Source organism: Phodopus roborovskii, unplaced genomic scaffold, assembly GCF_943737965.1.
Source record: "Phodopus roborovskii unplaced genomic scaffold, PHOROB, whole genome shotgun sequence".
Classification (NCBI taxonomy): domain Eukaryota; kingdom Metazoa; phylum Chordata; class Mammalia; order Rodentia; family Cricetidae; genus Phodopus; species Phodopus roborovskii.
The window spans coordinates 2771804-2799367 of record NW_026126638.1 but is presented as its reverse complement, the minus strand read 5'-3'; the positions used below and the strand labels follow the sequence as shown (position 1 = coordinate 2799367).

Here is a 27564-nt window from a genome sequence, read left to right as displayed (position 1 = left end):
AGTAATCAGAATGCATTGCAAGCATATGACAGAACAATAAAAAATGAACATCTTCATGCTATTATAATTTGCTTATGAGAGTCCGCTGATCTCGGGATAAATTCATCTTAAGACAGTTTACGTCTCCGGATTCTTTGGGTGTGCTCACACCCTGCCAGAGAGCAACATGCAACCTACAAATCTAGTGTTCCACATATACTGAGCTGTCCATGCCAAGCTGCACATCCGCACTTTAGTGGCAAGGAAGCCTGCTCGGGTTCCTTAAGCCTGCATTACATGCTCTCACTGGGACCTCCACAGTGAAGGGAATACCTCGCGGTTGGCATGGGCTCACCTCTTTCCTCAGAAGCCAAAGCAGACTTTGAGCTGTCAACGCAGAGCTGCCGGATAAATCAGCTGACTTCTGGCTTGTTTTTACAACCAGCGGATTCTCTTTGGCAGATTCGCTACTCTCCGTTCCCCTTTCCTCGCGCCCCAAAGAAAATTCCAATTCAAGAGCCCCTTTGTTCCATTCCTCTTTAAGTTATTCGTTATAAAAGTTAGAGGAGTGTTACTACTTTTATATTTTATTTTAGAGTCGGTACCAAATCGCTGCTGTGACGAAAGTGCAGCGTGAAAACAAACACTGGGTCCGGACCACCAGGATCCGGGATGGTGTGCACCGGGAAAGGTGTGTGAGCGCAGGCGCGCTCTTCTCAACACGCAGGCGCCGCCTCCCGCAGGCGAGCAGTAATTGGCCGGCTGGCGCAGCGGGGCGTGGAGCGCGATGTATGGGTTTGGGCGGGAATTGAGACCGCCGCGGCTGCTCTCCGACTCCGGAACGCTGCTGCTCTAGGCTGAGGACGGGCACCATGGTGCGCCCCACCAGGTGAGCAGTGGGTGGCGTCCCGCGGGGCCACGCTGGAGGCCATTGTCACACAGGGTTGAAGAGGGGGTGGGCCTGGCGGAGGGCAGCGGGTCGGATCGGTGGATGATCGTCGCCAGTCTCTGGTGAGAGCCGCTGCTGCTGAGTGGCCGACCGGGCATCCTGCTTCCCGCCTCTCGGTCTCCCTTTGCAGCCGTTGCCCGCTGACCCACACTATTCCAGACAGAACAGGCAGGTTAGCGTTTGAACTGCGCTTTGCGCTACACCGAGAGAGCACGTATGTGGCCTTCATGTGTTCAGCACTGCAGCCCCGAGCCTGTTTTATGGCCCCCAACCTCCTAGGCAGAAAGGCCCATTTAAGTTGTAGCGACCTGTGACGTACCTCCAGTTCCTCTGTATTTTCCATCGTACAGTTGGAATCCGTGATCACAGCTGGGATGCTAGGCCATCCATCCGTTTTGTAGAATTACCGAGTATAACTTAGGATATGGGCTCAGGGGTGGAGTGATTGCCTAGTACATGAGAGGCCCTGGGTCCTATCCCAGTATTGCACAACCAAACAAAAATAAACTTAGTGAATTCACTTAGTCCTGTACTGTACTAAGAGCTGGCGGTTACCCTCTAGTGGAAGATGGGGCAGGGGCAAAATAAACTCCACAGTGTGACCCAGTGGGAAGGAGGAAAGCCTTACTTTAGAGTGGAGGGTCATTGAGACAAAATATAAGAGGCATCTTAATAGATGAGTAGAAGCCAAGGCCATGAGCTTGACCATGTTAGAGAGACATTGAAGGTGTGCTTGTAACAAGCAAGGGGGAGAATCGTTGAGCATTAAGTCAGATAAATAGTTAGGTGCCAACGTAGATAGGGCTTTGTGGGCTTTAGAAAGGAGTTGGGGTTTTAGTCTAGGCCAATGGGAGATCAGTAGTTTTAGTGTAGGTAGGTGGGAGTTATTCTGATTTTACTTTTATAAAGGTCACTGGGAGCAAAAGTGGCCAGAGTGGTAGGCTAAGGTATCACCAATTTGTGATTTGGCACAGTGTGGGTGTGGAGACAGAGCAGGTGACTTTAGGTACTTCTGACAAGTGGATATGGAGATGAGGAGACAAGGACAGAATCAAGGTTGACAATGGCCTGAGCTACATAGTGGATGATCTTTGTATTGACTGAGATTGGGAACTCTGAAATAATGAGGTTTAGAAGGTAGAGTTAGACTAGATTTCTGTTTCTTACGTGGTAAAGTTGAAAGGGATAGGCGTACAGGTAGTGAAGACATAATACTGTTGGTAATATGTAGTAGAGTGTGGTCTCCAGGCCCTAGGGTCCCCTGAATCCTCAGGCCTGTGGGGTCATGACTATGGTGTGCTTGTGTTTATGATTTTGTGTACATGATAGGGGTGGAAATGGTGGTACACATTCCATGTCTTGAGTGTGGAGGTCAGTGGATAACTCTGGAGTCATTTCTCTCCTACTTTTTCATGGATTCCAGAAGTTGAGGTTAGGGCATCAGGATTGCACAGCAATGAACTTTACAAACCAAGTATCACTAGCCCATCACTTTTGGTACAGTAAAACCAAGACATTTGTTTTCACTCTGACTGAACTTAACACAAATTGAGGCAGTGATGGTAGTAGTTATTGCAATTTCTATGGCCACATACTCAGATTTTTAAAAAGAGAAGCATTTATGGACTGGAAGGCTGGCTCAATAGTTAAAGAGTGCTTGCTGCTCTTCCAGAGGACTCAGGTTCAGTTCCCGGCACCCACTTCAGACAGCTCACAACTCTTCCAGCTCCAGGGCATCCAGTGCCCTCTTCTGGCCTTCACAGATAATGTACTCATATACATATACCTGCACACAGGCACACACATGCGCACAGAATTAGAAATCTTTTTTAAAAGTAATGGTTTTCTGCATATCCCTCACCCCGCTGGGTTTCTAAAATACGATAGGGAGTTTGTGTTTCATGAACCAGGAAGAATTAATGTGTGTGTTAAACCTCAACCTGAGTATACTTACCTTTTTAGGAGGCTTTAGGTTTTATTTACTAGTTTTCAATTCGAGCGTGTTTAAAGATGCTGTCGTACTTCATGCAGCTGTCATACCCTGAAGAATGTAAGAGTGGCAGGAACACCTCCTTTAATGTGTGTGAGGCTACAGGCAGGCACACACGGTAGTTCTCCAAAGGGCTGGACACACCTCTTTCACAGAACTCCACTTTTGCTTGAAAGAGCAGACAGCTGTAAACAACAAGCTTGTTTATGCGGGGCATTTAATAGACCACAGAAGGGAAAACTGGACAATGTTGTGTTTCTTTCCTAGAGGAGGGAAATTAACCTTTTCATGTTGAATAGCCTTTTCCTCTGCCTATTTTAGTTCCTACAAAGATGGTAGGGACAAACTATTTTAAAGTGTCCGTCCCATTAAAAAGACATAATTTGGTATTGTAGAGAGATTTCTTTTAAATATTTATTTTACTTTTAGGTGTATTTCTGTGTGTCTATGTCGATGTGGGTATGTATACATGAGTGTAAATGTGTGAGGAAGCCAGAGGGGTTTTAACCCCCTAGAGATGGAGTTATAGGTGGTTGTGGGGTGCCCAGCATGGGTGCTGATGACGAAATTCAGGCCCTCTGAAGGAGCAGTTCATATTCTTAACCACTGTGACTCCACCTCTGAAGGATTTTTTAAAATATGTCAAAACTGAAGAGATACTTTATAATGTAAACAAAGAACTAGCACAAAGGAATTTATAAATGCCCAGTAGCCACTAACAGAATATAAGTGTTAATTGATAATTATTTGTATTCTCCTTTAGTTGGGGGTTTCTTGAATTAACTTTTTCCCCATATCATATCTATCAGGTATGGTTTTGGCTTTTCAATTTAATGCCAAGTTCTTTGTGTTAAATTCAAATAATATTTTGGGTTGAAGTACTTCTAAGAGACCTCAAACACATTTTCCTTTCTTCAGGACTATTAATAACTTTAAAGTGAAAGTAAAAAAATTACTATTTGTATTAATGAAAAATTTTCTGTCTTGATCATAGAAATAAAAAACCAGTCAATTACTCACAGTTTGAGGACTCTGGTGGTGACTCTGATGGTAAGTAGAGCTTTTTACTTTTGCTTAAGAGATAGAGAAATTTATTCCTTCGGAGTTAAATACTGAGAAATTGGACCCTGAAAGCTTAGGCTTAAGCTTTGCCGAATTGCTTCTGTCTTTGTTGTCAGAACTTTGATCACAGTTTGAGAAATATTTCATTAAGTTACAGTGTATTTGTAGTAGAATTCTTTTTTCCTCTGTGTGCTGGGGATCAGTCCCAGGGCCTCCCATGTGCTGAGTAAATACTCTGCCACTGAGCAATAACCTCATCCTGGAAGTAATTTACACTTCCTTCCCACACCAGCATAGTTTCCTTTAAGTCAAACACTTTAGCAGTTTCTCTGTTCAGAGAAATCTCTTTTGCATTAAGTGTATATACAACTTGTGAAAAAATAGTATAGCAGATAACTTTTAGCTTTCTGTCATTGTCAAAGCTATGTGACCAGGTACTTATAAGTTGCCAGTTGTGTTCGTGATACTAGGAGGGTTGGAATGTGCAGAAAATTCTAAGATAGATTTCCATATGTGGAAGCATGAAAGAAATATGTTAACAAATTCTTTTAAAAGGTGTGTGATCCTACGGGTATACGTTCATGTGTCATGCATGGGTTTTTTTAGTACCCTGAGAAGAACCATGGGAGTCGTGAGGGTTTAGGGGATTGGAAAGGCTGTGAGAAACAGGAGTGGGTTGGGAGAGTGATCAGAGCAGAGGAAGGCCGTGGGTCTCGGGTAGACAGCTGGTGTGGGACCACTTCGCCTGCTCAGTGGTTCTTCGTGTTTCCTTAGGCTTGGTTTCTTACTACTGATGTACGTTTGTAGACATGCTGGGCTACACATGAAGTTTAGTTAAATCATTTCCTTCTGATTTTCCTAATGATTCTGTGGGTTTTTAGTTAATTGTTACATCTGACATTTATGAACTCTTTTAATTTACCTTTGTAGTCTGCAGTGAATTGGATTTTGATAGGTTGATATTTTTAAAAAACAAGCCACCATTCATCTTGAGATGGACGAGTGAAAGTAGAAGCAAATTGTTTTATTGATTTTTTTAAAGTGTACAAATTAAACATGATTGTGCATAAAATGTGGGTAAATGAATTTTAGCTACCAAGAAAATAATTTTCCTTCTTTTAATTTATGCAAAAATAGATGATTTTATTTCGACAACCATGCCTAGAAACAAGAAGTCTAAAACCATGCCAAAGGAGGTAAAGCAAGACAAACCAAAACCTAACTTGAAGAATCTTCCAAAAGAAGACATCCTGCCAGCGAAAGCCCCTAAAAAAAGGTGAGAGGTAAGACACAGAGAACACAGGGTGTCCTCCAGATGTGCTTATTCAGTGCCTCGGCTTAAATGGGGGTTTGCGTGGGGGCTGAGTGGTGTTTGCAGCACAGGGAGGTGTTGTTTAGTCTTCCGACTTCCTTCACAGACATAAAAGAGAAAAAACAACTGGAAAGTTTTTGGGTTTTTTTTTTTAATTAATAACATTTTGTAATATTAAATAATGATGTTACTAACCCTATATCTATTCCTGCCCCTCAGACCTCATAAAGCTATTTTGTTGAAAGGATAAGTTTAAGATCAGTTTTAAAACAAACATTTTAAAACATTTTTCCCTCTAAATAAAAGATACTTTCTCACCATCTTGTGTAATTTGTTCAACAAAGAGAAGGTCCTATAGTGTCTAGGCTAACCCTGACACCTCATCATTTGGTACCAAGAGGGAGAAGGCAGTCTTAAGTGACCCCAAAATGATTGTGCACAAAGGAAGGGGTGGGTGGGATGGGTAATATTTTACTGTTAAGGGTTCCTCTGTGGAAAGTTAATCAGCATTAAGAAATGTCATTCTCTGTACTGTTTGTTTCTATTTTGAAGGTCAAAGATGGGATTTTAAATATAAGACAAGCTCAGTCCATAAGCGGGAGACAACATTTGCAGATGCAACTTAAGTAACTTGCATCCTAAGTATATAAAGAACACTTAAGTTCTGCAATGAAAAGGCTGTAGTCTAATTTCAACGTATAAAATATGAAGGAGCATTTTCCCAAAGATAAAGAAGTAATCAGCAAACACATGAAAAGATACAGGGCATCATTAGCTGTCAGGAAAACAGACATGGAAACCACAGTGTGATAATTCTTCTCACCCACTAGGTGGTGTTAGTAAGTGTTAGTGAATATGTGGCCAAATCAGAACCTTCAGACATTGCTGCTGGTAGAATTATAGAATGGATGCAGGTACCTAAGAAAATAGATTAGCAGTCTTCATTATATTCAACCTAGGACTGTTCTATGCATGGCTTACATAGTGCCCAAGGAAACTGAAAATATGTCCACTTCATGTCAATGTTTATAACAGTGTTCATAGTATTAAAAACAGGAAAGCAACTGGATGGCTGTCAGTCAACAATTGGTTAAATAAAATGAGTTCTCTGTCATGGACACAGCCACAAAAAAATGACCAACAGATACATGCTGTAATGTGAATGAGCCTGGAAATGCCATGCTTTCTACACCAGGTACAAAGCCACATATTACATATCATTCCACTTGAGTGAAGTGTCCAGAATAAACTAATCCATGCAAACAGAAGATGAATTACTAGTTGTTTGGGACCGAGAGAAGGGTGACGATGTCCCAGTTAGCATTACTACTGCTATGCTAAAACACTGTGGCCAAAAGCAAAATGGGGAGAGAGGGTTTCAGCTTAAAATTGCACAGCATGGTCCATCACTGAGAGAAGTTAGGTCAGGAACCTAGAGACAGGAGCTGATACAGAGGCCATGGAGGAATGCTGCTTACTGGCTTGCTCTTCATGACTTAATCAGCCTGCTTTCTTCTAGTACCCAAGATCACCAGCCCTGATATGATACCATCCACAATGAGTTGGGCCCTTCCACATCAAGAAAATGGACCACAGCCTTATTCACAGGTCCATCTGTTGGGGACATTTTCTCAATTGAGGTTCCCTCTTCCAAAATGACTATAGAGTGTGTCAAGTGGACATAAAGCCAGCATGCACAGGGTAATCAGGAATGCCTGGTGATGGGTGTGGATAATGAAGTATTCTAAAATTAGGTGATGGTAATGATGCTTTCAGAACGCGGAAGATACTAAAAGCTGCTGAATTATTTCCCTTAAAGTGATGGATTTTATGGGGCTGTGGATGGAGCTTCAGTGGTAGAGTTCTTGCCTTCTGTGCAGGAATTCCTGGATTTTATTCAGCAGAAAAATCAGAAATAAAGGTTATATTTTACTAAGTTTTGAGGGCAACTTAGGATACATGATATCCTGTCTCAAGGAGAAAAGGAGGGAAAAGAAAACTATTTTAAAGTACATGAATTATATCTCAATAAAACTTTTTGAGTTCCATACGTGCTTGGAATTATTAAGATCGTATTCATCCCCACCATAACTTACTTAAAAAAATAATAGTTCTAAAAGGTGCATTTCAAGTTTTCTTCCCTTTTGTGATTTTTCCTCATCTGTCTGCGTTTTCCTGTTATAATCATTAGAACTGTTGGTCAACTTGAGCAGGAAGGCTTTACAATCTGCCTTTTGGGGACTAATCATTTATATGGCTTATTTCTCCACCTTCCTGATTCACCTTGAAGACTCCTTGAGACTACTTTTAGTATTCCAACCAGGATACTGTCTTTACATGGTATATAGTGAAATATTTGTTAAAAATCTAGATTGGGAGAACAGAGGTAGAAATACATTTACATCTGCCATAGTGGTGGACGATATGAAGAGAATTGTGGGTGGGAGTGATGTTTGAACTGAATCTGTCTTCAGTTAAATCAGAGCTTTGTAGGCAGAACTGATAGTAAAGAGAAAGGACAATTATAAGAACAGTAGTAGTCAGCAGAGGTTCAGGCTACTCCTGCCACACCTGTACTCACTATATAACACGACCTCGCTACATTTTAGGAGTCTTGAGTCAGTCAAGGACATGTTAGGAACATTTTTGGAAGGTGCTCTTAAGTAGTAAGATAGGAAAATCTGAAACGTTTTAGATTTCATTGTATTAGTGCTGTAATTGAAATTAAAACACCATTGTTTCACACATCTATTTTAGGATGGCTTTAGATGACAAGATTTTCCAACGAGGCCTAGAAGTTGCCCTGGCTTTATCCGTGAAGGAACTTCCAGCAGTCACCAACCAAATGCAGACTTCTCAAGAGAAAAGTAATTCTATTTCCTGTGTTTATCTTTAAAAGTGTCTTCCAGTCTTTGTGATCATTTTTTAGGGTAGACCTTCACAGAGAAAGGAATACATTTAATCTATAAAAAACACTTGGCAGAGGGCATCTGTGGATTTAGTTCTTTATTCGGTTCTATCAGTGTCCCACATCACATGTCTTTGCTTGGCACATTCAGGAGCCTGGGGCTTACTGTGATGTGGGCTGCTTGACAGCATGATGCCATGCAGTAAGGGTCCAGTCTTGATCAAATGATCTGTACAAACCTAACACTCTGATTCCTTAGCTTTTAAATCTAAATTTCTTGAATATGACCTAATGGTGAACATTTGTGTGATCTATTAAGATTAGAGGCACCAACCTTCATAGAAAGTTCAATAGAAATGACTTCTAGATTTCTCTGTGATTTTTCACCTCTGAATTTTTTTTTTTTTCTTTCTGTAACCGTGTAGCATATGATATGGGTGAGTCTTTTGCTTTTTAAAGTTATTTATCTCTTTAAAAATCAACCATTTTGATTAGGAAGACTTAATCAGGAATTAGAAATTTCGAGAGTGTCAGCATGTACTATATCTGAAATTAGGGGGACAGAACTCATCTCAAAACACTGGATGTATAGCAGGAATTTTTCTTAGAAGTAGCACTCACTGAGTAATGCTCTTCATAGCATGGGGACCTAATGTTACCAATGTCATCATTTAAAGGTCCTCTAAAGGCTTGAGATTGGTCTTGTTTTATGGTGCTAAGGCTGAAGTGATAAGGCATACATGCTGTGCCTAATATTTTAGCTCTTTATTGTTTTTTAGGTTGTAATGATGGCAAAGAGTTTGTATCAGTTTCTTCTTTGTTGCTGTGATAAAAGACCATGACCAAGCGCAGTTTATAGAAGACAGTTTATTTTGGTTTGGGTTCCAGAGAGTTAAGGGTTTATAATGAATATCAGGGGGAACTTGGCAGCAGATGCAGGAGCAGAAAGCTGGCTGACCCTGTGCACACCCAGAACGGGACTGAACCTATACACTCTTGAGGCTTCCAGTGACTTCCTTCCTCCAGCAGGCTCCATCCACATCCCACTCAGTGTGCCAGTGGGGCTCAAGTGTCCAGATGTGTGAGCTTACGGAACAGTTCTCATTCAAGACCCCACCGAGCTTAAATTGCGCGAGTGTGGATTTGTCCACACACAAGTGACGCTGACTGACTGTATTTGGTCATACAATAAGCAGTTTCTACTTGAATTTAATCTTCTCCAATAATCACATAAGACATTATCCTCATATTATAGACAGGGAAATTAAATCTAGAGAAGAAAGGCAAGTTTACATATGGGACCTGTCTTATTTTAGAGCCCAAGCACATAGTATGTGCTAGCTCCTCTAAGTAAAACCACTGGGCTGGTGTGAGTCTGGGGTGGTTCATCCCAATCTGTGTGTTTGTGTGTTTGTGGTCGTCTTCCTGCTTTTTAGACCCTGATTGATTAGGATGCATCTGATGTGCTTTGCTTACTTCCTATGGTAGGTGCTGACAACCAAGGTGATGGAAAAACAAAAGTAACGGATAAGTCTCCTCCTGTGTCTAACTGCAGTGCAACCAGTGATAATTCAGGTAACTTTTGATGTTAATGATGGTTCATTTGCAGTGCTGTTTTTCTAACTTGTTTCAGTTCTTGTGCCTGTAGCTAGAACAAAGTCTTCCCATGTCCCAAGGCGCTCTATCTCCTGGCCTTTGTTTCTTTATGCTTTAGTCTTATTTTGACTGCAGACCTCCTTTCTTCCCCGCTGGGCAGTCATAACCACTCAGGCCCTCCCCTCCACAACAGGTGACCACTCAAGGGCTGCTTCTTCCCAGTACCATCTGGAGAGTTCTTTGGCAGTGACTCTTTAGAGTCTCAGACTAACCCTTAAAGCCAGAATCTATTGCTGGGAGAGTGATGGACTTCATCCCAGCGTGGCCTGTGTAGTGTGTTATTGGAAGCAGAGAAAGCAACAGGTTATAGAGTTTGCTCAGAGTTCTCACTGATGCTCCTGTCTCCAGAAGATGTGGACAAGATCGTGGAGGAGGGGGATGCCGGCAGTGTGGACGGGGAGAAAAGAATAACATCTAAAGCTGAGGCCCAGCGGAGGAGGGGCCTTTCGGAAAGCAGTGATGGCAGCAGTGCTAATGACACTGAGCCGGACAGTGCAGCTGGTGAGTGACATCCTGCTTCAAGCTAATCCTGTGGGAATTCAGTAAACACTTGTCGGGGAGCGGGGTGTGTGCAAAGCACCGTGTTGAGCCTTTGACGTCTGTAAACTCAAAGAACAGTTAAAAGGGAGAAACTGAGTGTAGGGGTAACCTGTCGGCCTTGTCTGGACAAACAAGTAGTGTTAGAAAAGCCAAGGGACAAAGTCTCGTTTCTGGCTGAGGGAAAAGCAAGAGCAGACAAACACGTTCAATGCGACTCCAGGGAAGAGGCCGGAGACACAGGCTGGGCTGCCGCTGGCTGTCAAACAACTCTTAACCCGCTAGCAGGTCCCAGCTTTTCTACAGCGAGTAGAAACTTAGGAAGTATTTTCAGTTGAAAGTTGTATGAAACAATTTTATTATCAGTTCTTTCCAGACTTAGTAGAAATTAGGGCAAAGGGAAAATGTGGTGACTTTGACATCATCATGTGTTAAAAATTTAAAAGAATAAGTCTGTACATTAATGCCAATCAGATACAGCATTTTAGATTTTAATCTGTCAGCAAATAACAGACCTATTCATCAACACTCACTGAACAAGTATTTGATGCCTATGATGTTTGCTATGTTCTAGGTGCTAGTAATGAGCAAAACCGTTCAAATTCTAATGAGGGATCACAGACAGTAAACACGCAGGTAATGTTTTTAGAGTTATGGTGTGCAAGCTGAAGGGCCTCAGGCGGCGGCTCGGTGGTAGGACACTTGTCTAGGAAGTGTGGTTTCCAGGGTTTGATCCCTGGGGCTGTAGAAAATAAAGCAGTACAAAGAAGAAGGAAGTGTGGAGTTATAAAAGTCTGGTGGGAATGAAGTGGGACTCGTTGTTTCATGTCGGAAGAGGCTGAGGTTTGAGGTCAGAAACCGCTTTCAGAGGCCAGAGCATCCCTAGTGTGTAGAGTGACAGTGAGGCCATTGCAGATGTGACAACAGAAGTCTCACTTTTTAGAACAAAGATAGAAAATATAGTTTTCTGTTTTAGGTGAAGACTCAGAAAGTGATTCTAATTTTGATGAGAGTGAAGAAAGTGATGAAGGCTTTGCAGCGAGAAAAAGTAAAGTTAAAGAAACAAAGAAGAAAGCAGTGCAGAGAAAACCTGCAGTGGACAAAGAAAAGAAATCAAAACACAAATGTGAGGAGGCATCAGGTAAACCTGCTCTCAAACTCGCCATTTTACTGAGTCCTGTTTGTAGGGTTTCCGGCTCTTTGCTAACACTCGTCTCTAGTTGAAAGGAACCCTGGATGGGGAGAAAAGCTGAGAATTCTGAGCCCTAGTAGCCACATGGACAATGAGTGTGGACCCTCCACCATTAGCACGCAGCCATCCCTGCAGACACCCTGAGCCCACATCTTACCTTCAGAACACTGACATTCAATATATGCTGGAGTTGTACACATCAGTGAGGCTCAGATCAATCCCAGATTTGCTTGTTTAGAGACTGGATCATGCTGTCTGGGTGTTAAATAGTGAAGCATGCATGAGCCTAAGTCCTTGCTTTCTTGCACAATGTGATCTTGAACCCATTTGCAACATCTTAGTGTTATTATTACAGTGAGAATTTGTGACAGCTTGGACATGGGACACATGTTTCTTATGTTCAAAAGTTAGACTATTTTTGAGCCTGTATTATATAATAGATTATTACAAAATGCTACTTTTATTATAAGATTTGTTTTATTTATTCATACCAATTTTTCTTTTACTTTCTTAATCCTCCTGCCTCAGTCTTCTGGCAGGTGTCTTATCACCATGACCTAGTAAGAAGTTTTGAACATGGAAGTCACTTCTAAAGAAACTTAAAACTGTGAATAGCCAGACTCCTGGCATAGCCTGTGGGTACATGACAGTACCTTGATTGTGCTCCTTACCTTTCCCACCCTTCAGACTCCTGCTCCACCCAAATAAATCACAACAAGAACTTGTGCTCTAGCATCGCCTGCTCTACTCTCTCTGCCAAGAAAACTTCTCTTCATTCATCTTTCCCCTCAGTCATGATTCAGCTCAACCCATGATCACCTCCTCTGCACCTCCTAAACACACACGAGATTCCAGGGTCCCTCCTACTGAGCATCCTTAGAATCTCAGCACATTGCAGTAGACACAGCTCTTCACTTTACTGTCCTCCCACTGATGTGTAGTGCAGGACATTAAGTTCCTTGGGAACAAACTGGACACATAGTGTGTTTAGTCTCAGGGTCTTCAACACTTCTCCAACATGTAGAAGAGGCATTATTTGTAAATGGCTACAAGTGTGGCCTTTGATGGCAAACCTTGTTTCTAATATGTGCTCCAACAAGAGCTGACAAACTACAGGCAAATTGCTTCACCTCTTCTCTGTTCCCTTATCTGATAGTGGCTTAGTGATCCTGAAATGGGAGTTGTCATAAAGAGTGAAAGTTCATGTCTGGCACATTGCCTGACACAGAAATGCTCATCCAAAGTCATGGTCCTTAGGCTTGCTGTCAGTGATGTTTGGTCTTTTGAGAACATCTTACTTTATAGCTTATGCTGCCTTTGAGTTTAAGATCCTTCTGCCTTAGCCTCTGGAGTACTGGGATTTCAGGAAGTCACTACCTCACCTGGACAGAAAATGTTTTTTTTGTATGTTTTTTTCAAATTTGTAACCTGTGCCTTTCGAATTTTTTGGAAGGTATGAGACTTCATCATATAATTTAGACTTGAACATTATCTTCCTGTATGACAGCTGCTTTGGTTTTGTTTGTTTATGTTATTCAATGACTTCAGAAGATGTGGCTCCAGCTGCCGTCAAGTCAGGATCTCCGTCCTTACCCCAGGCAGTTGGTCTTTCTTCTGAGCCCACTAGGAAACCAGCAGAAATGTGCAGCCCTTCAGCTAAAGCCAAGAGACCCAAATGGGTCCCACCAGGTATGGTAACTTGCTCTCAAGGGCACCAGCTTAGAAAGCTGCCATTGGTAGCTCTTTCCAGGTCACAGGAGTTATGGCTAAACAGGTCCCATGTTAATTTCACGTTTTTCCAAACCAGGGTTTTTAGCACTTCAGTTTATCGTCTTACCATTTCCTTATTAGGCGTCAAGGTTGAGTTTGATTTGTTTTTATTACTATAAATAAAACTACAGTAAAACAGAGACATTCTTATTTCAAAAATCTGCAGACACATCCCTATCACAGAGTCAAGGGGCATTAGTGAACTATATATATATATATATAGTTTGTTTGTTTGTTTGTTTGTTTGTTTGTTTCTGGCCACAACACAATTTTGCCTCAAGACCTGCTGCCCTCTACAGTTTCATTGAGTCCTTAGGCCTGGGGCATTTGAGCATTGTAACATGTAACAAATATTAATGCATTGGTAAATTTGAATTTGTATATGTTTGTTTTGCTGCGCATCCAGAAAAGTTGAAGACATTGACGTTTTTAGAGTTGGGGTTTCAGATTGTGTTGCTTGGCTGCCCTATGCTCTTCCTGAGCTCTGTGTGGGTCATTCTTTTGATCTGGTGTTGCCTGTGTCGGGCTCTGTGGAGCAGAACAACACCTAATGACTTGTTTGCCTGTGTTTTCTTGCAGCCGCCTCTGGGAGCAGAAGCTCCAGCAGCAGCCCACTGGCAGGAGCACCCACCAAGTCCCCGAATCAGAGCCTCCGTCTGGGCCTCTCCCGACTAGCCCCAGTTAAGCGTTTGCACCCAAATGTCACAAGTAGCCAAGTGCGGTAGCAGTAAAGGACCTGTGGGACCCTCAGTCCTGCAAGCCGGTTGTTGGATTCAACTTGCACATGAGGAACCCTTTAATGAGCCACATGAAGGATCTCTGCCTGTTGTGACTCTGGTCTCAGCAGAGCTTTTCTGTCCTTCAGCAGAGGGTGCTTGAGGGCTCTCCTCGTGCCACTCCTGAAGGATGTGTTGTGTTTTCCTGTCTCATCAGTCACTGTCACTTGGGGTTCTGGCACATCTGTTCTGAGTGTCCGTCTGGCAAGGGTTCCTTCAGGAGGTGTTTCGGAAGTCTTTCCCGCTAGTGAAAATTCTGCTTCTGTGCATATTAAAATGATTACTGTACTGTAGCATGTGTCCCCTACGTGGGGACAGATAGTTATTGTACAACAGGTAGAATGTAATAACACTTCATGAACTTTTCATTGTCAAAACTTTTACTAAGTGAGAATGTTTGAAATGTGTTCATTGATGCCATGTCTCCACCAGTCTGTCTACGTTTGGTAAAATGAGTTCTGTGGTCAACGTAAGCAATATAAGCGGAGTCTCACCATTTCAGATTAAACTGGAGCTTGGAAGACTGGCTGTCAATGTGTCACCTGTATTAGCTAGTGTAGCTTCTCAGGAAATTTAGATTCATTGTCAATAAAAGTAATTATTTTTATGGTGAGACTATAAACTTGTTCCTGATGACTCTTTAATAAAAAATTTAATGTTTACAATAAACCTATTTCATAGCTGTGAGACATTTGTTACCATGGGAAGAAGCAGTTTGAATTATGATTAAAGTGAGCATTAGCTTATTGACTTTTGTATGTTTTTTTCGTGTGTGTGTGTGTGTGTGTGTGTGTGTGTGTGTGTGGTGTGTGTGTGTGTCATTTACACTATTGTTCACCACCTTACCTACTTCACCATTCCCCTTAAAACCCCAATCTTCAGTTGGTGTTTAGTGTTCTGTGTGGTTTGGGTTCTGGGTTTTGAGACAGAGCTTCCTATATAACCCAGGCTGTCCTTGAACTCAAGGTCATCCTGCCGTAGCCTCCTTAGTGGTGGGTGTTTCCTGAGACTGAGTTAATTTGTATACTTTGAATAATAACCACTGTTAAGTGATAGTAACTGCTCACTGGCCCTCACTTGGGGACTTGGTTTTTCTTTAGATCCATATTACTTTTATTTAAAAGTTCCCACAGGGGCTGGAGAGATGGCTCAGTACATAAGAGCACTTGCTACTCTTGCAGAGGACTCAGATTTGATTTCCAGCACCCACATCCAGCGCCTTAAAACTGCCTGTAACACCAGTCCCAGCAGATCTAATACTCTTCTTCTGGATTCCAGTGGTGCATATGCATGCATACACTCAGACACAAATAAGCTAAAATCTTCCTCAAACTTAAAATGTGCCTAGCTACAAGCATTAATAACCACCAGTTGCCAGCCTCATAACTTCTCACCCAATTTTACCCACCCCAATCATCATACCCTGAAAACATTTTTCTCCTTTGGCTCATGCACCACCTTCCTGTCCACTGTAGCTTTCTGGTCTCGTGTTACCTACATCCACTTGCCGCAGCATCATACCTGCTTTAGACTACATCTGGCTTGTCACACAACCTATTGGTGCTGAGTAAAATGTCATTGTGCCTGTATGCCACTACGCTCGGTACCACTATGCTGATTTATTCCCTTGCTATTGTGAAAAGAACAGTAATGAGCATAGCTTTCTGTCAGTTACTGGTACCACCAACACAGGTGCCCAAGTGCAGTTCTAAACTATTCCACTAACTGGGTTTCTCAAAGCTACTCCTCCATCTGTCCTGTTATTCCTCTGGCACACTGCTTTACTGATCTGCCGTCTCACCTCTATTCTTCCCTTGCTTGTCCGTACTGTTACAGAGCATTCTCAAAATAAAACCAGCCTGAACAGTGGATGTGGTGGCAGCAGAGGAGAGTGCATCTCTTCTACTTCAAGGTCAGCGTGGTCTACATAGTGAGTTCCAGGCCAACCAGGGCTATATAGTGAAACTCTCAGAAAAAAAAAAAAAATTAGTAAATGAACAGCAGGGGTTCAGAGTCCACACAAACACCGAAGTCTGCCCCACACAAGCTGCTGGTGGTACTCGCTTGGCAAATGCTTAAGGACTTGAAGACTCAAACTCAACTGCTTCTTTTCAGTGAGTCCTTCCTGTGCCAAAGCCCCTCAGGACAAGCCAACATCACTTATAATTCCATATGGTGCTTTCTGAAAAGTGGTACAGACTAAATGCTCAAAGTGGACAACATCTCGTGAGGAAATTCAATCCAGGGCTTTTATCTACTTCTACATACTGTTCTTGAAGGTGCTTGGAAATTTTCCAGTCTGGTCTGTCTAACTTTAATCTCAGGGTCCTGGAATTTCTTTCATATCGTGGCTGATCCATGAACTGGGGAGAGGAAAACTAAGGAGAAAGATGTAGTCTTTGGCTTGGGTGAAAGATAGTTTGGGCCTTGACTGGGATAATCCTATTCAGTTCAGAGTCACAAAAAGGGCCTGAGCCGTTTCTACAGCAACGGAAAGAGGGTGTGGCCCTCCCTGTGCAAGGCTGCTGGCTCACCCTAAGCCCCTGCAGAGGTCCCTGTCTATGACAGCCCGATGCAGCTCCTCCCACTTCCTGCTCTCATCCGGACAGAGTAAGCGCCAGGGAGAAGAGGCTTGCGATGGGCGCAAACCCTGAGCCAGCTAGGGCCGGGTCCACTTGGGGCAAGTGGAAAGGGAGAAGGGAAGTAAGAGCAAGGGCTGGGACGGGTGTGCGGAGGAGAGGAGTCTCTCAGGCCTTGCCAGCTGCACGCTCCTGAGCATCCCGACTCTCCTACTAATGGAACATTGCGTTAGGACTCCAGCAGAGTGTCAGAAGGGAGGCAGCGGGTGGGACTCCAGCAACTTGGGGCATGAAACTGTTCATTTCCACATTGTCATTGTCACTGCATGTGGGTGTCATTGTCACTCACACACACACGCACACACGCACGCACACACACACACAGCTCAGCCCTTTGACACAAGAATGTCCCAAGGAGTGTATGGATCACATGCCTAGATCAACTTTCCTCAATGATGCTTGCTTGCCCTGCAGGAAAGTCCCCAACATTGGCAATATGGTTTGTTTCAGAGGTAGTGGGCACACAACTCTGACCAGTGTCCAGGCCACTTGGGGCTTAGTTTTTAGAATCACCAGTTTACATAATCATAACTTTGGATAGAAGCATCTTGTGAGATTGTCCTTTGTCTTGCTTGGGAGGTGGGGTGGGGGTGGTTGCAATTCTAAGAAATCTTCAAACATGGCCCATGCCTGTAATCTCAGTGTCAAGAGGCAGAGAAGCAGGGGATGCGTGTTAAGTTTGAGGCCAGCCTGGTTAACATGGCAACATAGCAAGTGTCAGAGCAGCCTGGGCTACTGCCAGGCCTTACTGCCCGGGGACTTAATCCTTCTCTATTTCAGTCTTTAGCCAAATGAAGATGGGAACTGAAGGCCTATCTGGCAGTTTGCCAACCACTCCTCTGACTTCACGCTTTCCAACTACATATGGTCTATACCTCAGCTAAAATGAGTGCTTCTCAAATATGGGGCACCGAATTGTGGTTTTAGCTGACTCTATCCCCCATGTATGTTTGATATGACCAGCTAAAAGGGAGAAAAGGCTAGTGTAGACTGTACTCAGTAAGTCACCAGGACCATCAAGGGACGAAACAGGCACACTGCCTGACCTAGCAATGATAAGAACACAAGACTCCTAGAAACGGTAGCTACTTTAAGAAAAAATAGAGTAAAATAACCACAGTGCCATCTTAACCTGCCAGGCCTACGGTGTGCTCCATTGTGGAAGAGGTTCAGGCAAACCCCCACAGGCTGCATTGGGTAGAGTACACATAGGGGAGAAAAACAAGGTTTTTATGTTCTGAATACTCAAAAATTCTTGGATGGAAAGGAGGATAGATTTGTTCTTTGTGTTTTTGTGAGGATAGAAAAGAGAGGTGAGAATAATATCTTGCGTAATGTGAAGTACCCTTCCCACAAATACTTAACAAGCATCTACCATATGTAAATTAACATCTCAGTATGAAGGGGGCTTGTTGGGAAAAATTTCACTGTCTCAGGAACACTCCAGCACTGACAGGTGATTACTGGGGAGACTAAAGGTCCCTGCACCACCTGAGGGCATGGAAGAGAGGGTTTCCCAAAACCTCCAGCTCTTACAATTAAGTTACTGAATCATGAAGAATTCAAAGACTCATGTAGAGGGCTGAGGAGTTGAATTTGCTTTATCAGGGTGTCATTTAAATAATTAAATAATCATGTCCCTTTTTGAAGAAATATAAGGAGAGTTACCCTAACCTTATTCTACCACTATATCCATTTCAAGGACAACCCCCAACTCATAAAGGTCAAGCCACCGCCAACTGCAGTAGAGATCTGCAGGTGACCTCAAGAGACATTTTCCCTTTGGACATTAGTGTCCTGTGTACACAGGTGCATATGTTTAAAATTCCACACAATAGGATTTTAGTAACAGTAACTCTGTCACCTCTGCTTCCAGATTCCAAACTTTCTGAGAAATCCATTCTCCTCGTCTTTCATTATACTCAGCACCATCGTTGGCACTGGGCTGATGCTCTAGTTCTTTGGTGAATTAATCTAAACTCTCTTAGCTTTCTCCTCATTCAGCAAATTCATACAAAGGGTTTTCAATAGAGACCCATTGCCATGCTCAAGCTTATGAGGAACTGAAAAATATAAGTACTAGCTCACCGCCCATGGCCCCATGAGACTCAGGATCAAAATGACACAGAAATTTCAACACCTTTCCAAGACAATTAAGTGATGCTAATGTTGTTGACAAAGGGGGTTCACACAGGGAAGGGCTGCTCAATCCAGGAGGGGAAGAAGGGGTGTGGAGATGGAAGGCAATTCTGACCTGTATGTAAGATCATCTTTTCCATTTTAGATTCATTTTTAAATGGCCACCACTGCAGCTCTGAGCTAAGTTTATTATCGTCAAGCATTACTGTAATAAAATGTAAAGGAAAGGTTAAGTCATTTTAAGTCATTGTCTATGCAACTCATTGGACCCCAGGACGTTAGGATGTGCTCTGCCACTGAGCTACATCCTAGTCCTCACGACATAGTCTGAAGACTAACAAGCATTTGCAAAGTTTTGAGTCAGGCTTAAGTGCTCTCTATCATTAGAAGCCATAAAATGCATAAATGAAAACACAGAAGACAGTCCTTGGTAATCACCGGATCATCACAGGGGAAGAAATTAGAAATAATTTATAGGACTGGTGTATGTGTGTGTTCCGCGTGACATGTATTGTAGGATTAGAATGTAAATTACTAGATGGGTCTTGAGAGTTCATTCAGTTTGGTCTTATCATTTTACAGATGGTGGAATGGATTATAGAGAAGACCAAATGGCTCAGTGGTCTCTTGGCAGCATGGCCATGAGACTCCAAGGTCACTCAGCACCATCTGCAGGCCTTGGTCTGGCTTTTACCTCCAGCTACCAGAGAGGGGGAACAGAGGAAAAAACTATACAAAGGATATGTTACATCACCCATCTTCCTTGTGAAGTAGACAAAGAAGGATGCGATTCAGGAGAAACTTTCTTTCTCTGTGTTGGGAGCTGACCAATGCTGTGTCCAGTTGAAGGCCAACATTTTTCCCATTTCACCTCTCAGTTTATTTTCTAATCCAAATGTCCCCCTCTGTCCCTGCCTTAGCTGAGTCCCTCACTATGTGTCAGTAGGTTCACAGAATGGCTTCCCAACAAAGTCCCTCTAAACTGTGCCCCATGGCATTGCCATGAGATGGTCCTAAAACACAGAGCTGTCATGCCAGACCAGATGGCCACACAGGCCACAAGACTAGCCTGGGATAAGAGACCCCTCACCTATATAGCCCTTCAGAATGTCTCGGAGCTACTTGAAATTCCAGAGAATTCCTTTGTACTTCATTCTCCATGTGCCTTGCCCTTCTACTCTCCACTCTGTCCATACTCACTCTTCAAGAATATTCTCTGGGAGGCTGCCTCAGCTTTCACAGCTGGACCCCGTACCAACCAGAGAGTGCTGCACACATTCTGCATGCACTGCTGACATTTTCAGGTTCCCTTTCCCTAACCGTGAGTTTGCCTTAGCAGCAGAGACCATGGCTAGCGAGCTCATCAGTAGAACTGCCTGAACAAATATGTCTACAAAATATAGAAGAAAGGAGGGAACTGATCAGTAGCAAAGAGCAGTTTAGTTTTTGCTGACTTTTGCATAGGTTTTTGTCATTATTATCATGTGTGCTCATGTGTAGTGTGTGTGTGTGTGTGTGTGTCCGTGTGTTCGTGTGTCCTGTAGCTTGAAACAATGGCATGATCCTGTTGTCCACACAGTTGAGAGACTAAAGGGGATCATTTGAGTATGGGCCACTTGTGCCATGTGACGAGACTCTAATATCTTTTCTGAAGGAGGGTACCACTTTATAATCAAGGCTGGCCTTGAACTTGCCATCTTTGTACCCTAACCTTTCAAGTGCTGTAATAACAGGCATGCATATCACTATGCTGACAAAGAGATTTTTTTTTTTTTTTGTAACCATAAAAAATTCTGCTCAGTTCTCCAACTTTACTCCTTGCAGGGAGGTTTTGGTTGGTTTGTTGTGTTTTATTTTTTATCAATTCTCTCCTTCTAGATCCTTTTAGATGCCTGTATGGAGATGTTAGCATCAAGCTTTTTATTAGATAAATATAGGATCCTGCTACATACTGTTGCACTGATTTTTGACTCAATTTGCCATGGGTATTGTAAGACCCGCCTCGTTTTAAAACTATCATTGCACATACTTCATTGGATGTGGAAAGTAGAATATTGTTTTGAAATGTTTGATTCCTCAATGAATGTATGTTTGACTTGTCTTAAATTCGATGAATAAGTGAAAAGCATGGTACTGCCATCATTGATGGGTTATAATGTCTGCAAAAGCTAACAACTGTACTAACCGTGTCCTGATCTCCATTCCACCCCACTTGTTCTATTTGTTTTCCAAATTCCCTTTGCTCTTTTCAGAGCTGGAAGCTATAAACGGACTCCATGGGACACAGCAGAATTTCAGCAGTACTCCACAACTAACAAGAACTAAAAATGTCCCAAGAATTCCCTAAGACTTGCCTCCCACTTATATACCACAGCTCTATCTAGACTCTATAGCCATATGCAAGGTTTTATTTTTTTTTTCTCATCTTGCACAAGTTAATTATTCATCGAGTTGGGCTTTGAATGAGGAAAGCACAAAAGAAAATGCTGATAGGACATCAGCTCCCCCTTTCCTTTTCGTAGATATCAAATCACCCAAGTAGTCTACTGTGTGCATGACGGTTCCGTGCCATATGGTTGGGGGCCACGGGCAGCAGGGGGTGGGGGTACCGTGTGTCCTAAGAGGATGCCTTTGGCTTTGCAGTTTGCTAGGGAAATGGACTCAGGGCTGGCCATTGTAACTGTTGCTACCTAACTTCGCCATCCTGCTCCTTGGGCCCTGCCTCTTCTTCTATACTCCTGTCTTTCTCAAGCCCAAGAAGGAATACAAGAACTTGTCCTTGCTGTAGGCTGCTCCCTGCTTTTCGCTAAGCCCTTCCACTTTTGTTCACCCCCAAGAATGTAGGCCTGTGTTTGTATTTTATCCCAATTGCCACCTTGCCATTGTGTTATCAGTGCTCCCACCATCATCATTACCTCCCACACCAGCACCGTCTTTGAGACAGGGTCTTGATATGTAGCTCAGGATAGCCTTGAACTTGAGATTCTCCTTCCTCAGGGGTCTAGCTCCGGTGGCATAGGCATATGCCTTGATGCCCAGAGCCAACTTTATTTTTTTTGCTCTCTTCTCTCTCCTGCAGGACTCCGATGGATGCAAACAAGCCAAGGAAACGCAGTTTGACGACCTTCCCAATTCTGAAAACAAAGAAGAAGCAAAGTTTCACCTCTGTGAAGGTAAGCGTCATTAGGTCCCAAGTAAACATAGCCAGGAAGACGCAGAGAGCCCGGGACCCCGGGAGGAGTCCCTCACCCAAGCACCTCGAGCATAGTACTGAGGCGAAGGTATGCCGGACCCAGACAGCCCTGGAGTCAGTGCTGACTGCCTGGTTGCTTTGACAAAATATTTGAAAGAGAGAGGATTTGTTTTGGCTCAGAGTTAGAAGGTACAGTGCACTGTGCTGGGGAGAACATCGTGACAGGGGCTTTGCGGTGCTGGTTCACGTTGCATCGAAAGTCAGAAAGGAGAGAAATGAATGTGGGTGTCCAGCTCACTCCTTCTCTGGTCCAGGCTGCTGCCCGCATTCAGAGTGGGAAGCTCTCTGGAATCAGCAGTCCTCCCCCCCCCATCCCCCTGAAGCCTGTGCAGAGATTTGCCTCCTAAGTGGTTCTGAATCCCTTCAGGTGGACAGGATTACCTATCAGGGTGGACTCGAAAGGAAAAGCAGACAGACTTGTGAGGCTTCTATCAAGCAGGTGACCTGTCCACGGTGCTACTTTTCCCTTCTGTCTACATGGGATTACCCCACAACAATCCCCCACAGTCCACAATGAGTATTCAAGATCATTTCAAGACAATATGTTCTTTTTTCCAACAAAGACATAATTTATTTTTTACTCAGCCACAAAACCGAATAAAAGGCACAACACAGAAGTTGGACCAGGAAACAGTAATCAAATTTACCACCTATGAACCAAGTAAAGGGGAGATTTTTTTTTTCAATCCAGTACAATTTAGTGTGTTCAAAATATTATATTGTTTGGGGCCTTTTCTCAGAACTGGTTTGAGGGCATTCTCAACTACATTGTGAGTTCTAAGCCAACCTGAGCTACCTGAAATCTTGGCTCAAAGGAAAAAAATGTAAACAAAAATGGGACAGTTACTACAAGAAACATTTGAAATAATAAAAGCAGCAATTGCTCAATTTCTTCATGCTGCACTCTGCAGTAACTCCCAGCAGGTGGGAGGAGGTTGGGGAACACAGAGACACACACAGGTACACACACACACACACAGACACACACACACACACACACACACACACACGCAAAAAAAAAAAAAAAAAAGCCCTGGAGATGAATTATTACCTGAGTGCATCCTCTGCCTTTAGAATATGCCAAAAAATACTTAAACACATTAACAATGATGTGTAATTTTCATAATATTTAATATGCTCACATATTAGCTGTTAGGCTGTGTTTGGGAATGAGCACCATGCTTCATGCATTTTAGGAAGCACACTACTCCTGAGTTACAGCCCAATCTTAAATAGTTTAAACTTGAATGTTGGTAACTTTCAGTCAAAGAAGCTCTTAAAAACGTGACTTTTAAGGGCTAGAAAAATGGCTCAGCAGTTTTCTAGCTGAGGACCTGAGTCCAGTTCCTACCACCCATGTCTGGCCGCTCACAATTGCCTGCAACATCAACTCCAGGGCATCCACACATGTGCTCACAGACACACACATACTTTAATAACAGTAAACAGAGAGCTGGAGAGATGACTCAGTGGTCAAGAGCACAAACTGTCCTTCAGGAGGACTTGAGTTCAGTTCCCAGACCCATGTCAAGTGGCCCACAACTGCTTATAATCATAGTTCCAAGAGGATCTGACACCTCTGACCACCACAGACATCTGCACACGTGTACATACTCTACATCCCTATACATACAGTCAAAATAAAAATGGACCTTTAAAGAACAATTTAAAAATGTGATATTTTAAAAAAGCTATCTGGTGGGTGGAGAGATAGCCCAGCAATTAAGAGCACTGGCTGGTCTTGGGTTCAATTCCTAGCACCCACGTAGCAGCTCATATTGTCTGTAACTCTAGTTCAGGGGTACTAGTGTCCTAGAGACCTCTCTTCTGGCTTCCATGGGTATTGCATGCATGTGGTACACAGACATACATGCAAGCAAAGCACCCATATACATAAAATAAAGGCCGGGGGTGGTGGTGCACACCTTTAATGCCGGCACTCAGGAAGCAGAGGCAGGCAGATCTCTGTGAGTCTGAGGCCAGCCTGGTCTACAGGGTGAGTTCCAGGACAGCCAGGGTGGTTACACAGAGAAACCCTGTTTCAAAACACTAAATAATAATAATAGTTGTTAGTTTTTTAAAAAATACTTTGGGTTGAGAGGGTATTTTCTAAAATTGACTGGGATTGATGGCACATGCCTGTGAACTCAGCACTCTGGAGGCTAGGTTAAGAGAACAGCCTTAATTTTGATGTCAACCTGGACTACATAGTGGGTTCCAGGCCAGCATAGGCTACCGAATAAGATACCCTCCAAAGCAAACAAACAGCAAAAGCCACAGACTGAAAAACAAGACAGACCAGCAAGTCCTTATTAGTTTTAACCACAAGACCCTTCAATGGGAGACCCCAGGGTCAGACCGAAGGCAATGAGGACAGTGGGAAACCTGGAAGTGTGTGGGCCTGTGAGCCACACAGCAAAGCTAAACTCAGCTGACGAAGAGTTGGCTGGGATTCCCAACCTTTGCAATAGTGAATGTTTGGCTTAGTGTTTTTCTGTCGGCCCTTTGGGTATGGGGAGCTGACGAGACTGAACAGGCAATGAAATCAACTGTGGATGCATAGCTAGAACTGCCTGGGGAAGTTGTCTAGGCCACTGAGGGTTATAGGGATTATGATTTGCTGAGAGAGAGAGAGAGAGAGAGAGAGAGAGAGAGAGAGAGAGAGAGAGAGAGAGAGATGGCTTTGCACTTACTGCTCTTGCAGAGAACCCAAGTTCACTTGTCTGTAACTCTCCAGCTCCAGGAGACCTGGCACCTCTGTCCTCTGCCAGTGCATACATGCAGTGCACATGTACACACACACACACACACACACACACACACACAGACTTTAAATAAAGATAGAGTGCTTCTCTATTAGGTAACACAAATATCCATTTAAATACCAGATATTGTGGCTCACACCTGTAATTCTAACCCTTGGTAGGTAGAGACAAGAGGATCAGGAATTCAAGGTCTGCCTCAGCTACAGAGAGAGTTTGAAGCCAGCCTGGGCTGCATAAAACCCTGCTTCAAAACCAATAAACAGGCAAATAGATAAATACACACTACCTGCAAAATGAGATCATTAACTGTTTCTTGTGATATTTGACTCACATTAACTGTTTCTTGTGATGCTGACTATGATGGTATGAATGAATGATATTATTAATGAGAACATAAAATCTCTGGATGGACATATGCTCTTGATGTCTCCCCTTTGTTTAACAGAAAGCAGTTTCTCTTGAGAGACAGAAATGGGTTCTCACACAGTGGAAGGAAGTACTTAAGATCATCCATTTTTGTCTCATCAGCATCCCTCATCCAAAAATACCAAGGGCGGGGGACACCAAGCCAACAATTTGCTATTGCAAAAGGTTTAAAATCTTACTCAAAACTGAATGGCACACAAAGCAAAGGTCTCACTTGTCAGTTCACCCTAGCTTTGTTTGGTGGCATGCTGGTATCTAGGGTGATCCAATCATAGTTTAAATACAAACAAATGCTTCAGGGGAAGTGCTTGTCACTATCACAGAACATTTACAATAAAAGCATCTGCTAGAGTTGGTGGTGAAAGCCCAGCACAGTCTTCTACCCAGTGTACATCTGGGAGAGATTTGGCATCCTGAAGGAGACCTTAAAGCATCTTGTTTTCCATTCTCCCCCAGGGACCCACTCTTCCTCCTGAGATCTACATGGTGAGTACCAGTTCCTCTGCCTTCATTCCCACAGCTGCCCGACTTTGGAGAGAGGGGAACAAAGGTTTGAGATTACCATCACTTGCTGTGAGAGGATGTTAACACAAACTGGCATAGGAGAGTGTCTCTCTGATGCTGGAATTCAGCAGAGCAAATGCATGCTTCAGAGGACAGCATCTCTAAGCTGTGAAACAGGGAGGACAGAGGCGTTAGAACTGCAATGTGGCTTTGGCTTTTCTTATTTTCGCTTTACATCTATGTTGAGATAATTTCCATTGGTTCACAGAGGAGGAAGCTGAGACCCAAAGAGATTAAACATGGTATCTAGAGCCAGCCTGCTATTAAAAGGTGAAATTGGTACTCTGGATTTATTATGCAATTCATAAATTTTTAAAATTATTTTCACTACAATGTATACTAAGATCCATTCTAAAAAGAATACTAGATGCATCTACTATCTAGCTCAGTGTAAAAGTCACCTCAGAGTCCCTTCCCATTTCATTCTGTCCCATTCGTTGTCCCCTACGCAATCGTCATTCTCTTGGGTTTTGCATCTATTATTCCGTTGTTGTCCTGTGTGTGCATACTCATGTATGCCTCTGGTCACAAATGTGCCAGTGTTTCCAGACGATTTATCCAGGGATGGGCGTCCTGGGTGATGAGATTTGAAGACTCTGAACTTAAGCAGATATTGCAAAAGTCTCCCAACCCTGGCATCAGCATGCTTTGCCCTGGTGCAGTACGTGTTTCATCTCCTTGTCATTTTGATCTGTTTGTACCCTGGGGTGCTTCGTCTCCTGGCTTTGTAGCTAAGGGACATGTCGATTGTCTTTAACTAGTGCTTGGCGATTATATTAATGAGGTAGAACTTCCTCTCATCTGTTCATTGGCCATTTGTGTCGTTTTCTCGAAAATGCTTGCTAGTCCTTAAAAGTTTTTTCTGTGATGTCACCATTTCTGTATTGGGGATAGAATATTTTATATGTTTATCTTCTAGACTTTTGCCAGTTGTAAACAGCCTCTCCAAGGTAGTTGGCTTCAATGCTTTCATGTACTTAATAGTCATACAGCCATTTTGAATCTATAAAAAAAAAATAGAGAACAAAGTCCTCCATTGCCTGTCAAGGTCTTTGTATTATTGGCATCTATGGTGGTGTGCTGCTGTTATAATTGATGATGCAATACTGGTAAGTTATTATTAACTGAAGGCCATAGGTTATATGTGAGTTTGCCCTTTATGTTGTGCAAAAATTTGACAATGCATAATGTCATGTATCACAGCATCATAAAAGACATATTCACTGGCCTAAATCCCCCATTCTCTATCTATCCATCCATATCTTCTCCCTTATGACACCCACCACTACCCTTAAGTCAATAGTTGTACCTTTTCCAGAATATCATATAGTCAGGATCATACAACATACAGCCTCTTCAAATGGCCTCTGTCCAGTTAGCAGTACAAGCGCATTTTCACATTTTGTGGTTTGATATAATTTCCCTTTACTGATAAGTAACACAGCATTGTGTGAATGCAACAGCTTGATTATTTGCCAATTAAAGGACATGTTGATTGCCTTTTATTTTTTGGCAGTTGTGAATAATACTGCTGTGGAACATTTTAATGTGCAAGTTTTAATGTGAACAGAAGTTGTCAGTTCATTTGGGTAACTACCCAGAGCATGGCTGCTGGATTGTAGGTTGAGGCTACAATTAGCTGTTTTC

The 27564-nt window shown here is 42.9% G+C and overlaps 2 protein-coding genes across 4 annotated transcripts in view; both read left to right on the top strand.

Moving 5' to 3' along the window:
• The first annotated feature begins 828 nt into the window (after nt 1–828).
• Nucleotides 829–14140, top strand: Rad51ap1 (RAD51 associated protein 1). Of its 3 annotated transcripts, none has more exons than XM_051173179.1 (9): nt 829–868; nt 3913–3968; nt 5118–5256; nt 8050–8159; nt 9689–9775; nt 10208–10357; nt 11370–11534; nt 13134–13274; nt 13935–14140. In XM_051173179.1, the coding sequence occupies exons 1-9, from the start codon at nt 852–854 to the stop codon at nt 14078–14080; spliced, it is 1011 nt and encodes a 336-aa protein (XP_051029136.1). In that variant the 5' UTR covers nt 829–851; the 3' UTR covers nt 14081–14140. The 3 variants fall into 3 exon arrangements, with proteins under 3 accessions (XP_051029136.1, XP_051029135.1, XP_051029134.1); XM_051173178.1 differs by having other exon boundaries at nt 10205–10357; nt 13137–13274; XM_051173177.1 differs by having other exon boundaries at nt 10205–10357.
• A 7852-nt stretch (nt 14141–21992) lies between these two features.
• Dyrk4 (dual specificity tyrosine phosphorylation regulated kinase 4) overlaps nt 21993–27564 on the top strand; it is a 34344-nt gene continuing 28772 nt past the window's right edge. Inside the window, exon 1 of the mRNA XM_051173035.1 lies at nt 21993–22082. Coding sequence (XP_051028992.1) covers nt 21996–22082 — 87 coding nt within the window. The 5' untranslated portion in view covers nt 21993–21995. The remainder of the gene's footprint in view (nt 22083–27564) is intronic.

Excerpts from the sequence above, each read along its gene's own strand:
- Rad51ap1 (XM_051173177.1), top strand. Across the intron at positions 8,160-9,688 it reads GCAGACTTCTCAAGAGAAAA|GTGCTGACAACCAAGGTGAT; the intron begins GTAATTCTATTT and ends TTCCTATGGTAG. Across the intron at positions 9,776-10,204 it reads TGCAACCAGTGATAATTCAG|AAGATGTGGACAAGATCGTG; the intron begins GTAACTTTTGAT and ends TCCTGTCTCCAG.